Source organism: Panulirus ornatus, chromosome 53, assembly GCF_036320965.1.
Source record: "Panulirus ornatus isolate Po-2019 chromosome 53, ASM3632096v1, whole genome shotgun sequence".
Lineage (NCBI taxonomy): Eukaryota > Metazoa > Arthropoda > Malacostraca > Decapoda > Palinuridae > Panulirus > Panulirus ornatus.
Window position 1 is genome coordinate 17,067,667 of NC_092276.1, and position 15,000 is coordinate 17,082,666.

General features: G+C 51.1%; 1 protein-coding gene across 1 annotated transcript in view; it reads right to left on the reverse strand.

Annotated features, from left to right (window-relative positions):
• LOC139765253 (uncharacterized) overlaps positions 1–15,000 on the reverse strand; it is a 17,372-nt gene that overhangs the window by 1,634 nt on the left and 738 nt on the right. The window contains exons 2-4 of the mRNA XM_071692589.1: positions 11,520–12,429; positions 5,683–5,799; positions 2,716–2,991 (exon numbers count right to left, since the gene is read on the reverse strand). Coding sequence (XP_071548690.1) covers positions 2,716–2,991; positions 5,683–5,799; positions 11,520–12,429 — 1,303 coding nt within the window. The remainder of the gene's footprint in view (positions 1–2,715; positions 2,992–5,682; positions 5,800–11,519; positions 12,430–15,000) is intronic.

The following is a 15,000-nucleotide window of genomic DNA, read 5'->3' on the forward strand; positions in this document are numbered from 1 at the left end:
CTGGTGAACACCTAAGATAAACTAGTGGGGTCGGAGTGGAGGTAGAATTCACCACTTTATATATATATTCTACAAGATAAAAGTCAAAGAAATCCAGGCTTCCACATTGTGTCTGAACATTATAGTAATGTGGAGTGTAGATGGAATCAAGACACACGAGCGAACACAGTCCAAGGTGGCTATGGAGGAAGTGCCACTGGAACTATAGTTCAGTGGGGGACGGAAGTGCCACTGGAACTATAGTTCAGTGGGGGTGGAAGTGCCACTGGAACTATAGTTCAGTGGGGGTGGAAGTGCCACTGGAACTATAGTTCAGTGGGGGTGGAAGTGCCACTGGAACTATAGTTCAGTGGGGGACGGAAGTGCCACTGGAACTATAGTTCAGTGGGGGTGGAAGTGCCACTGGAACTATAGTTCAGTGGGGGTGGAAGTGCCACTGGAACTATAGTTCAGTGGGGGACGGAAGTGCCACTGGAACTATAGTTCAGTGGGGGACGGAAGTGCCACTGGAACTATAGTTCAGTGGGGGACGGAAGTGCCACTGGAACTATAGTTCAGTGGGGGACGGAAGTGCCACTGGAACTATAGTTCAGTGGGGGACGGAAGTGCCACTGGAACTATAGTTCAGTGGGGGACGGAAGTGCCACTGGAACTATAGTTCAGTGGGGGACGGAAGTGCCACTGGAACTATAGTTCAGTGGGGGACGGAAGTGCCACTGGAACTATAGTTCAGTGGGGGACGGAAGTGCCACTGGAACTATAGTTCAGTGGGGGACGGAAGTGCCACTGGAACTATAGTTCAGTGGGGGACGGAAGTGCCACTGGAACTATAGTTCAGTGGGGGACGGAAGTGCCACTGGAACTATAGTTCAGTGGGGGACGGAAGTGCCACTGGAACTATAGTTCAGTGGGGGTGGAAGTTCACAACCTGTCATGCCACTGGAGGGAAAAGGGGACACACACACACACACACACACACTGGGGAGAGAGAGAGAGAGAGAGAGAGAGAGAGAGAGAGAGAGAGAGAGAGAGAGAGAGAGTCGAGTGAGCTAACAAGGTGATTCCCAGGTTGAGAAACACATCTTAACTACCCACACGGCTTAATCAAGATAGAAAAGACAAAAGTCCAGAAGTGATATAGTGGGGTCGTTCGTGATCGTCTGAGTACATTAGTAACCTGGATCTATGATGGTGGTTAAGTTGGCTGGTGTGCAAACGACCATTATGATACACGAATGACCCGACGTCATTTGGCTTTCAAGAGACGCATAGAAAGAGTTGTGAAATGTTTTGCTTTGGAAAGGCAAATAAAACTTTATTTATTTTCTAACTGGATGAAAACATTACACTTATATTTCCTTCAGTCATGTCTGCCCTGGTCTACATTTAAGCACAGTAAATTCTTTGTTTTGATCTGTTCCACTCTCTCTCTCTCTCTCTCTCTCTCTCTCTCTCTCTCTCTCTCTCTCTCTCTCTCTCTCTCTCTCTCTCTCTCTCTCTCTCTCTCTTCCTTTCCCTTCTGCACCATTGTTTATGTGTGGGTTTTTTTTTTGGAGGAAGGTAGACACAGACTCGTGTGGTAGAGGAGCGAGTGGAGGAAGGTAGACACAGACTCGTGTGGTAGAGGAGCGAGTGGAGGAAGGTAGACACAGACTCGTGTGGTAGAGGAGCGAGTGGAGGAAGGTAGACACAGACTCGTGTGGTAGAGGAGCGAGTGGAGGAAGGTAGACACAGACCCGTGTGGTAGAGGAGCGAGTGGAGGAAGGTAGACACAGACCCGTGTGGTAGAGAAGCGAGTGGAGGAAGGTAGACAGAGACTCGTGTGGTAGAGGAGCGAGTGGAGGAAGGTAGACACAGACTCGTGTGGTAGAGGAGCGAGTGGAGGAAGGTAGACACAGACTCGTGTGGTAGAGGAGCGAGTGGAGGAAGGTAGACACAGACTCGTGTGGTAGAGGAGCGAGTGGAGGAAGGTAGACAGAGACTCGTGTGGTAGAGGAGCGAGTGGTAGATAACTGCTGGTTTGAGAGGTAGAGAGGGAGGGTGAGGGAGCACGTAGAGGGAGGGTGAGGGAGCACATAGAGGGAGGGTGAGGGAGCACGTAGAGTGAGGGTGATGGAGCACGTAGAGGGAGGGTGATGGAGCACGTAGAGGGAGGGAGAGGGAGCACGTAGAGGGAGGGAGAGGGAGCACATAGAGGAAGGGTGAGGGAGCACGTAGAGGAAGGGAGAGGGAGCACGTAGAGGGAGGGAGAGGGAGCACGTAGAGGGAGGGAGAGGGAGCACGTAGAGGAAGGGAGAGGGAGCACGTAGAGGGAGGGTGATGGAGCACGTAGAGGGAGGGTGATGGAGCACGTAGAGGGAGGGAGAGGGAGCACGTAGAGGAAGGGAGAGGGAGCACGTAGAGGGAGGGTGATGGAGCACGTAGAGGGAGGGAGAGGGAGCACATAGAGGGAGAGTGAGGGAGCACGCAGAGGGAGGGAGAGGGAGCACATAGAGGAAGGGAGAGGGAGCACGTAGAGGGAGGGTGATGGAGCACGTAGAGGGAGGGAGAGGGAGCACATAGAGGGAGAGTGAGGGAGCACGCAGAGGGAGGGAGAGGGAGCACATAGAGGAAGGGAGAGGGAGCACGTAGAGGGAGGGTGATGGAGCACGTAGAGGGAAGGTGAGGGAGCACATAGAGGGAGGGTGAGGGAGGACATACGGTGGGTACACTAACTGTGAAGGCCATGTTGCTTGCTGCACACCGCGCACCGACGACACACGCAGGCGCCCAGAGCCAAGTTGACCACGACGGACACCAGCAGGAGGGACCCCAGCACCCACGACAGCACGACCTGGGGCGTCCCCTCCTGAGGGAGGAGGAGCGTGGCGTCCCTCTCCGGGGTAGGAGGCAACGTGGGCCTCCCACAGCTGGAGTGGTTGTGGCTTGTGGGCGTAGTGTGGAGGGGTGGCAGCAAGGGCCTCTTGTTGCTGCCTGACGAAGGCGAAGACCCTGCCAACGGAGGAAACACTTCTATATATATATATATATATATATATATATATATATATATATATATATATATATATATATATATATATATATATATATATATATATTCCTATGAGTCCAGGGGGAAAATGAAACACGAAAAGTTCCCAAGTGCACTTTCGTGTAATAATCACATCATCAGGGGAGAGACAAGGCTTTCCAATATATATATATATATATATATATATATATATATATATATATATATATATATATATATGTATAGAACATACAAACCTCCAACAGCCAGGATCGAACCCGGGACCCCTGTGCAAGAGGCAGGCGTGCTAACCGCTAGGCTATGCACTTTAATCGTGTATATATATATATATATATATATATATATATATATATATATATATATATATATATATATATATATATATATATGAAAATTATTATTATCATTATACAATACGCAGATGTATTGGTGTTGTACATAGGTATATATGATGGTGTGTGAGGAAGGTTGTGGAACCTATGGTCCAGGTATACCATGTGGGTATACCATGTGAGTATAACCATGTGGGTATACCATGTGGGTATATCCATGTGGGGGTATATCCATCCTACAACATATGTAGTGAGGGGAGGGTGTATGTGGGGGGGTGGGGAGGTGTGGGTAGGGTCACCTTCAACACTCACGTTCACAAGGTTGTAATTCCCACTGAAACAGTGCAGGAGTTGTGCTTGTAAGTTGTAACAACACCAAGTGTTCCATGTTGTAGGTCACCGTAGACTGGGTTGTGGAACACCCACGCACCGCGATGGTCGACGCTCGCTGGACTCAACATAACAACAATATATCATTATAACTCCATATTGGGTTATGATTGTATGATTAACATCTGATGTTAACATGATGATAACCTGGTTATTAACATCTGATATTAACAGATGATAACCTAGTTATAATCATATTATCATTATCTGATGTTAACCGATGATAACCTAGTTATTAACATCTGATGTTAACAGATGATAACCTGGTTTTTATTGTATAATTAACATCTAATGTTAACAGATGATAACCTAGTTATAATTGATATCTGATGTTAACAGATGATAACCTGGTTATAATTAACATCTCATGTTAACAGATGATAACCTAGTTATAATTAATATCTGATGTTAACAGATGATAACCTGGTTATAATTAACATCTGATGTTAACAGATGATAACCTAGTTATAATTAATATCTGATGTTAACAGATGATAACCTGGTTATAATTAACATCTGGTATTAACAGATGATAACCTGGTTATAATTAACATCTGATGTTAACAGATGATAACCTGGTTATAATTAACATCTGATGTTAGAGGTTGTAATGATAGCATAGTTATGGTCAATATCTCATGTTAATGTTAGTAATCATAACATACATCATAAACACAAATATAGTTATGTGACCTGGAGACCAAGTGGGCTGGCTGACCTGGAGACCATGTGGTCTGCCTGACCTGGAGACCAGGTGGGCTGCTTGACCTGGAGACCATGTGGGCTGGCTGACCTGGAGACCAGGTGGGTTGCTTGACCTGGAGACCAAGTGGGCTGGCTGACCTGGAGACCAAGTGGGCTGGCTGACCTGGAGACCATGTGGGCTGCCTGACCTGGAGACCATGTGGCCTGCCTGACCTGGAGACCATGTGGCCTGCCTGACCTGGAGACCATGTGGCCTGCCTGACCTGGAGACCATGTTGACTGCCTGACCTGGAGACCATGTGCCCTGCCTGACCTGCAGACCTTGTGGCCTGCCTGACCTGGAGACCAGGTGGCCTGCCTGACCTGGAGACCATATGGCCTGCCTGACCTGGAGTCCAGGTGGGCCGCCTGACCTGGAGACCAGGTGGGCTGGCTGACCTGGAGACCATGTGGGCTGGCTGACCTGGAGGCCATGTTGACTGCCTGACCTGGAGACCAGGTGGGCTGGCTGACCTGGAGACCATGTTAAATGCCTGACCTGGAGACCATGTGGGCTGCCTGACCTGGAGACCATGTGGCCTGCCTGACCTGGAGAACATGTGGCCTGCCTGAGCTGGAGACCATGTGGCCTGCCTGACCTGGAGACCATGTTGACTGCCTGACCTGGAGACCATGTGCCCTGCCTGACCTGGAGACCTTGTGGCCTGCCTGACCTGGAGACCAGGTGGCCTGCCTGACCTGGAGACCATATGGCCTGCCTGACCTGGAGTCCAGGTGGGCCGCCTGACCTGGAGACTAGGTGGGCTGGCTGACCTGGAGACCATGTGGGCTGGCTGACCTGGAGGCCATGTTGACTGCCTGACCTGGAGACCAGGTGGGCTGGCTGACCTGGAGACCATGTGGTCTGCCTGACCTGGAGACCATGTGGCCTGCCTGACCTGGAGACCATGTGGCCTGGCTGACCTGGAGACCATGTGGCCTGCCTGACCTGGAGGCCATGTTGACTGCCTGACCTGGAGACCAGGTGGGCTGGCTGACCTAGAGACCATGTGGGCTGCCTGACCTGGAGACCATGTTGACTGCCTGACCTGGAGACCATGTGGCCTGCCTGACCTGGAGACCATGTGGCCTGCCTGACCTGGAGACCATGTTGACTGCCTGACCTGGAGACCATGTGGGCTGGCTGACCTGGAGAGCAGGTGGCACGAAGAGACCTGGGCTTACCTGGTCAGGTTGTATGAGGTTGCCGAGGTGCCAACGTTCACCACACAACGTAACTTCCACTGGCTCAGAGAATGGGTGACCCGCGACCCCGGTGATGGTGACCTCTGACCTCGCGCTCTGAGTGTACAGGTGAAAGGTCAGTTTCGTCTTGTGTTGAGGGACGGGAATGGTCGTTAAGCCACCCTCACACACGGAGTATGTCTTACAACCATCACAACCTGAAGGTCCAGAGAACATCGTGTTGTTATTAACAACCTGACCACCACCTGGGAACATCATGTTGTTATTAACAACCTGACCACCACCTGGGAACATCATGTTGTTATTAACAACCTGACCACCACCTGGGAACATCATGTTGTTATTAACAACCTGACCACCACCTGGGAACATCATGTTGTTATTAACAACCTAACCACCACCTGGGAACATCATGTTATTATTAACAACCTGACCACCACCGGGGAACATCATGTTATTATTAACAACCTAACCACCACCTGGGAACATCATGTTGTTATTAACAACCTGACCACCACCTGGGAACATCATGTTGTTATTAACAACCTGACCACCACCTGGGAACATCATGTTGTTATTAACAACCTAACCACCACCTGGGAACATCATGTTATTATTAACAACCTGACCACCACCTGGGAACATCATGTTGTTATTAACAACCTAACCACCACCTGGGAACATCATGTTGTTATTAACAACCTGACCACCACCTGGGAACATCATGTTGTTATTAACAACCTGACCACCACCTGGGAACATCATGTTATTATTAACAACCTGACCACCACCTGGGAACATCATGTTGTTATTAACAACCTAACCACCACCTGGGAACATCATGTTATTATTAACAACCTGACCACCACCTGGGAACATCATGTTGTTATTAACAACCTAACCACCACCTGGGAACATCATGTTATTATTAACAACCTGACCACCACCAGAGAACATCATGTTGTTATTAACAACCTGACCACCACCTGGGAACATCATGTTGTTATTAACAACCTGACCACCACCTGGGAACATCATGTTATTATTAACAACCTGACCACCACCTGGGAACATCATGTTGTTATTAACAACCTAACCACCACCTGGGAACATCATGTTATTATTAACAACCTGACCACCACCTGGGAACATCATGTTGTTATTAACAACCTGACCACCACCTGGGAACATCATGTTATTATTAACAACCTGACCACCACCTGGGAACATCATGTTGTTATTAACAACCTGACCACCACCTGGGAACATCATGTTGTTATTAACAACCTGACCACCACCTGGGAACATCATGTTATTATTAACAACCTGACCACCACCTGGGAACATCATGTTGTTATTAACAACCTGACCACCACCTGGGAACATCATGTTGTTATTAACAACCCTGACCACCACCTGGGAACATCATGTTGTTATTAACAACCTGACCACCCACCTGGGAACATCATGTTGTTATTAACAACCTGAACCACCACCTGGGAACATCATGTTGTTATTAACAACCCTGACCACACCCTGGGAACATCATGTTGTTATTAACAACCTGACCACCACCTGGGAACATCATGTTGTTATTAACAACCTGACCACCACCTGGGAACATCATGTTGTTATTAACAACCTGACCACCACCTGGGAACATCATGTTGTTATTAACAACCTGACCACCACCTGGGAACATCATGTTGTTATTAACAATCCTGACCACCACCTGGGAACATCATGTTGTATTAACAACCTGACCACCACCTGGGAAACATCAGTGTTGTTATTAACTAACCTGACCACCACCTGGGAACATCATGTTAGTTATTAACAACCTGACCACCACCTGGGAACATCATGTTGTTATTAACAACCTGAACCACCACCTGGGAACATCATGTTGTTATTAACAACCTGACCACCACCTGGAACATCATGTGTTATTAACAACCTGACCACCACCTGGGAACATCATGTTGTTATTAACAACCTGACCACCACCTGGGAACATCATGTTGTTATTAACAACCTGACCACCACCTGGGAACATCATGTTATTATTAACAACCTGACCACCACCTGGGAACATCATGTTGTTATTAACAACCTGACCACCACCTGGGAACATCATGTTGTTATTAACAACCTGACCACCACCTGGGAACATCATGTTGTTATTAACAACCTAACCACCACCTGGGAACATCATGTTGTTATTAACAACCTGACCACCACCTGGGAACATCATGTTGTTATTAACAACCTGACCACCACCTGGGAACATCATGTTGTTATTAACAACCTGACCACCACCTGGGAACATCATGTTGTTATTAACAACCTGACCACCACCTGGGAACATCATGTTGTTATTAACAACCTGACCACCACCTGGGAACATCATGTTGTTATTAACAACCTGACCACCACCTGGGAACATCATGTTATTATTAACAACCTGACCACCACCTGGGAACATCATGTTGTTATTAACAACCTGACCACCACCTGGGAACATCATGTTGTTATTAACAACCTGACCACCACCTGGGAACATCATGTTGTTATTAACAACCTGACCACCACCTGGGAACATCATGTTTTATTAACAACCTGACCACCACCTGGGAACATCATGTTGTTATTAACAACCTACACCACCTGGAACATCATTGTATTAACAACCTGACCACCACTGGGAACATCATGTTGTTATTAACAACCTGACCACACCTGGGACCAAGACTGATGGAACAACCTAGACCACACCTGGTGAACAAGATGTGGATGACAAGACCACCATGGAACACATGGTATATTAAGGACCAACCAGCCACTGGAACATCAGTTGTGATGTACCAACTGACCCCTGGTGGACAAGATGTTATTAACAACCTAACCACCGACCTGGAACATCATGATGTTATACAACCTGACCACACCTAGGGAACATCTGGGTTATGGACAAGCCTGATGGACCACCTGGGAACCTGTGTATACCAACGACCCCTACCTGGGAACACAGTTCGTGGTATGAAACAACCTGACCCCGACCTGGGAAACAAGAGTATTACAACCTGAAACCGGGAACACAGTGTATACAACTGACACCACTGGACACAGTTTAGACCTGAACTGGTTGACAAGAAGCCACTGGGAATGGACCAACCTGACCCCACTGGTGGACAACCACCACCTGGAACATCTGTGATGACCAAGAGCCCTGGAACACTGTAAACAAGAGCCTGTGATGGACCAAGAGCCCTGGGAACCAAGAGTCTGATGACCAGAGCCCTGGGATGACCAACATGGATGGACCAAGACTGCACCTAGGTGAACCATAGAGTACGAATGGACCAAGACATCATGTGGACCAAGAGCCCTGGGAACCAAATACCTAGGTAACAAGAGCCTGGATGGACCAAGAGCCCTGGGTGGACCAAGAGCCCTGGATGGACCAAGAGCCCTAGGTGAACCAAGAGTCGTGGATGGACCAAGAGCCCTGGATGGACCAAGAGCCCTGGATGGACCAAGAGCCCTAGGTGAACCAAGAGTCCGTGGTGGACCAAGAGCCCTGGTGACCAAGGCCCTGATGGACCAAGAGCCCTAGGTGACCAAAGTCGGGTGGACCAAGAGCCCTGGATGGACCAAGAGCCCTGGATGGACCAAGAGCCCTAGGTGAACCAAGAGTCGTGGATGGACCAAGAGCCCTGTGTGGACCAAGAGCCCTGGGTGGACCAAGATCCTGGATGGACCAGAGTCCTGTGAACCAAGAGTTCTGAGTGGACCAAGGGCCCTGAATGGACCAATATTCATGGGTGGACCAAGAGTGCTGGGTGGACCAAGAGCCCTAGGTGAACCAAGAGTCCTGTGTGGACCAAGAGCCCTAGGTGAACCAGAGTCCTGGTGAACCAAGAGCCCTGGGTGGACCAAGAGTCCTGGGTGGACCAAGAGTCCCTGGGTGGACCAAGAGTCCTGGATGGACCAAGAGCCCTAGGTGAACCAACAGTCCTGGGTGGACCAAAAAGTCCTGGGTGGACTAAGAGTCCTGGGTGAACCTAGAGTCCTGGGTTGAACCAAGAAGTCCTGGGTGGACCAAGAGTCCTGGTTGAACCAAGAGTCCTGGGTGGACCAAGAGTCCTGGTGAACCTAGAGCTCCTGGCGTGGACCAAGAGTCCCTGGTGACCAAGAGTCCTGGTGAGGACCAAGAGTCCTGGGTGAACCTAGAGTCCTGAGTGGACAAGAGTCCTGGTGGACAAGAGTCCTGGGTGGACCAAGAGTCCTGGTTGGACCAAGAGTCCTGGGTGGACCTAGAGTCCTGGGTGGACCAAGAGTCCTGGGTGGACCAAGAGTCCTGGATGGACCAAGAGTCCTGGGTGGACCAAGAGTCCTGGGTGGACCAAGAGTCCTGGTGACCAGAGTCCTGGGTGAACCAAGAGCCTGGTGGACCAAGAGTCCTGGTGGACCAAGAGTCCCTGTGTGACCAAAAGCCCTGAGGTGACAAGAGTCCCTGGGTGGACCAAGAGTCCTGGGTGGACCAAGATCCCTGGGTGGACCAAGAGCCCATGGTGGACCAAGAGTCCTGGGTGAACCTTGAGTCCTGGGTGGACCAAGAGCCCTGGGTGGACCAAGAGTCCTGGGTGAACCTAAAGTCCTGGGTGGACCAAGAGTCCTGGGTGAACCTAGAGTCCTGGGTGGACCAAGAGTCCTGGGTGGACCAAGAGTCCTGGGTGAACCTAGAGTCCTGGGTGAACCTAGAGTCCTGGGTGGACCAAGAGTCCTGGGTGGAACCTAGAGTCCTGGGTGAACCTAGAGTCCTGGATGGACCAAGAGTCCTGGGTGGACCAAGAGTCCTGGGTGGACCAAGAGTCCTGGGTGAACCTAGAGTCCTGGATGGACCAAGAGTCCTGGGTGGACCAAGAGTCCTGGGTGAACCTAGAGTCCTGGATGGACCAAGAGTCCTGGGTGGACCAAGAGTCCTGGGTGGACCAAGAGTCCTGGGTGGACCAAGAGTCCTGGGTGAACCTAGAGTCCTGGGTGGACCAAGAGTCCTGGGTGGACCAAGAGTCCTGGGTGGACCTAGAGTCCTGGATGGACCAAGAGTCCTGGGTGGACCAAGAGTCCTGGGTGGACCAAGAGTCCTGGGTGGACCAAGAGTCCTGGGTGAACCTAGAGTCCTGGATGGACCAAGAGTCCTGGATGGACCAAGAGTCCTGGGTGGACCAAGAGTCCTGGATGGACCAAGAGTCCTGGATGGACCAAGAGTCCTGGGTGGACCAAGAGTCCTGGATGGACCAAGAGTCCTGGTGGACCAAGAGTCCTGGATGGACCAAGAGTCCTGGGTGGACCAAGAGTCCTTGATGGACCAAGAGTCCTGGGTGGATCAAGAGCCCTGGGTGGACCAAGAGTCCTGGGTGAACCTAGAGTCCTGGATGGACCAAGAGTCCTGGATGGACCAAGAGTCCTGGATGGACCAAGAGTCCTGGGTGGACCAAGAGTCCTGGATGGACCATCTCCAGCTGTAGGGCTTCCCAACCTGCGCATGGCAGCATGAGGAAGGGCCAGTCCGGTGGTGTGTTGAGCACTTCAGTGTGTGGTGTACCGGAAGGGAGGCTCCCCCCCCCCCTCCCCCCTCACCTCCTGGCTCCTTACCTGTCGCTCTCACCTCCACCATCACCTCCACCATCACCATCACCATCACCACCATCACCATCACCTCCTGGCTCCTTACCTGTCGCTCTCACCTCCACCATCACCTCCACCATCACCATCACCATCACCACCATCACCATCACCTCCTGGCTCCTTACCTGTCGCTCTCACCTCCACCATCACCTCCACCATCACCATCACCATCACCATCACCACCCACGACCACATGCTCCTCCCGCCTCGCGTCCTGCCACTGGTTGTAGTACTGGTCGAGGCACTGGTCGAGGCACTGGTCGAGGCACTGGTCGAGGCACTGGTCGAGGCACTGGTTGTAGCACTGGTCGTAGCACTGGTTGTAGCACTGGTTGTGGTACTGGTCGTAGCACTGGTCGAGGCACTGGTTGTAGCACTGGTCGTAGCACTGGTTGTAGCACTGGTTGTGGTACTGGTCGTAGCACTGGTCGAGGCACTGGTTGTAGCACTGGTTGTAGTACTGGTCGAGGCACTGGTTGTAGTACTGGTCGTAGCACTGGTCGAGGCACTGGTTGTAGCACTGGTCGTAGCACTGGTCGTAGCACTGGTTGTAGCACTGGTCGAGGCACTGGTTGTAGTACTGGTCGTAGCACTGGTCGAGGCACTGGTTGTAGCACTGGTCGTAGCACTGGTTGTAGCACTGGTTGTGGTACTGGTCGTAGCACTGGTCGAGGCACTGGTTGTAGCACTGGTCGTAGCACTGGTCGAGGCACTGGTTGTAGCACTGGTTGTAGTACTGGTCGAGGCACTGGTTGTAGTACTGGTCGTAGCACTGGTCGAGGCACTGGTTGTAGCACTGGTCGTAGCACTGGTCGTAGCACTGGTTGTAGCACTGGTCGAGGCACTGGTTGTAGTACTGGTCGTAGCACTGGTCGAGGCACTGGTTGTAGCACTGGTCGTAGCACTGGTTGTAGCACTGGTGTGGTACTGGTCGTAGCACTGGTCGAGGCACTGGTTGTAGCACTGGTCGTAGCACTGGTCGAGGCACTGGTTGTAGCACTGGTTGTAGTACTGGTCGAGGCACTGGTTGTAGCACTGGTTGTGGTACTGGTCGTAGCACTGGTCGAGGCACTGGTTGTAGCACTGGTCGTAGCACTGGTCGAGGCACTGGTTGTAGCACTGGTCGTAGCACTGGTCGTAGCACTGGTCGAGGCACTGGTTGTAGCACTGGTCGTAGCACTGGTCGTAGCACTGGTTGTAGCACTGGTTGTGGTACTGGTCGAGGCACTGGTTGTAGCACTGGTTGTAGCACTGGTCGTAGCACTGGTCGTAGCACTGGTTGTAGCACTGGTCGTAGCACTGGTCGAGGCACTGGTTGTAGCACTGGTTGTAGCACTGGTTGTAGTACTGGTCGTGGTACTGGTTGTAGCACTGGTCGTAGCACTGGTCGAGGCACTGGTTGTAGCACTGGTTGTAGCACTGGTCGTAGCACTGGTCGTAGCACTGGTCGAGGCACTGGTTTAGCACTGGTCGAGCACTGGTTCGTAGCACTGGTCGAGCACTGGTTGTAGCACTGGTTGTAGCACTGGTCGTAGCACTGGTTGTAGCACTGGTCGTAGCACTGGTTGTAGACTGGTTGTAGCACTGGTCGTAGCACTGGTCGAGCACTGGTTTAGATGTCGAGCACTGGTTGTAGCACTGGTTGTAGTACTGGTCGTGGTACTGGTTATAGCACTGGTCGTAGCACTGGTTGTAGCACTGGTTGTAGCACTGGTTGTAGCACTGGTCGAGGCACTGGTCGTAGCACTGGTTGTAGCACTGGTTGTAGTACTGGTTGTAGCACTGGTCGTAGCACTGGTCGTGGGACTGGTTGGTAGTTACACTGGTTGTAGCACTGGCACTGGTTGTAGCACTGGTTGTAGCACTGGTCGTAGCACTGGTCGTAGCACTGGTCGTAGCACTGGTTGTAGCACTGGTTGTAGCACTGGTCGTAGCACTGGTCGTAGCACTGGTTGTAGCACTGGTCGAGGCACTGGTTGTAGCACTGGTTGTAGCACTGGTCTGTAGCACTGGTTGTAGCACTGGTCGTAGCACTGGTTGTAGCACTGGTCGTAGCACTGGTTGTAGCACTGGTCGTAGCACTGGTTGTAGTACTGGTTGTAGCACTGGTTGTAGTACTGGTTGTAGCACTGGTCGTAGCACTGGTCGTAGCACTGGTCGTAGTACTGGTCGTAGCACTGGTTGTAGCACTGGTCGTAGCACTGGTTGTAGCACTGGTCGTAGCACTGGTTGTAGCACTGGTTGTAGCACTGGTCGTAGCACTGGTCGTAGCACTGGTCGTAGCACTGGTTGTAGCACTGGTCGTAGCACTGGTTGTAGCACTGGTCGTAGCACTGGTCGTAGCACTGGTCGTAGCACTGGTTGTAGTACTGGTGTAGCACTGGTTGTAGCACTGGTCGTAGCACTGGTCGTAGCACTGGTCGTAGCACTGGTCGTAGCACTGGTCGAGGCACTGGTTGTAGCACTGGTTGTAGTACTGGTCGTGGTACTGGTTATAGCACTGGTTGTAGCACTGGTTGTAGCACTGGTTGTAGCACTGGTTGTAGCACTGGTCGAGGCACTGGTTGTAGTACTGGTTGTAACACAGGTCGTAGCACTGGTTGTAGCACTGGTCGTAGTACTGGTTATAGCACTGGTCGTAGCACTGGTTGTAGCACTGGTTGTAGTACTGGTTGTACCACTGGTTGTAGCACTGGTTGTAGCACTGGTCGTGTGTGTGTGTGTGTGTGTGTGTGTGTGTGTGTCCTGCCCCGCCCCAGGACAGTGTTGCTCACCACGACCCCCAGTGTGGCCCCGCCCCTCACCCTACACAGGAAACTGACGCAAGATAATGTTATCACTCATTATGTGTGTGTGTGTGTGTGTGTGTGTGTGTGTGTAAACAGATGCACACACATACAAACATACACACACATACAAACACACACACACACACTCACACACACACACACACACAGACACACACACACACACACAGACACACACACACACGTACCTAACCTAACCTAACCTAACCTAACCTAACCTAACCTAACCTAACCTAACCTAACCTAACCTAACCTAACCAGCATCCCCCCCCCCCCCCCCCCCACCCACCACCCACTTCTCGTTAAAACATAATTTCCTGAACAATGTGACTCTCTCTCTCTCTCTCTCTCTCTCTCTCTCTCTCTCTCTCTCTCTCTCTCTCTCTCTCTCTCTCTCGGGTCCTCCTTGGTGTATGTTCTCTCTCTCTCTTCCGTTTGTCTTCCTTTTATCCTTTGTTCTTCCATCTGTTGTCCCTGCCCCTGTTGTCTGTTGTCCCTGCCTCCGTTGTCTGTTGTCCCTGCCTCCGTTGTCTGTTGTCCCTGCCCCTGTTGTCTGTTGTCCCTGCCCCTGTTGTCTGTTGTTCCTGGCCCTGTTGTCTGTTGTTCCTGCCCCTGTTGTCTGTTGTTCCTGCCTCCGTTGTCTGTCGGTCGTCCGTACAATACTCACAGGGACTGAGTCCCTCCTCCGTCCCCCCCGGAATCTAGGAGTCTTCCATGTCTAACAATTCACATTACGTATGAGTTTGTACAGCACACTGGTAATATTTATTCACACTGGCAGAATTGCTTAAATATATTT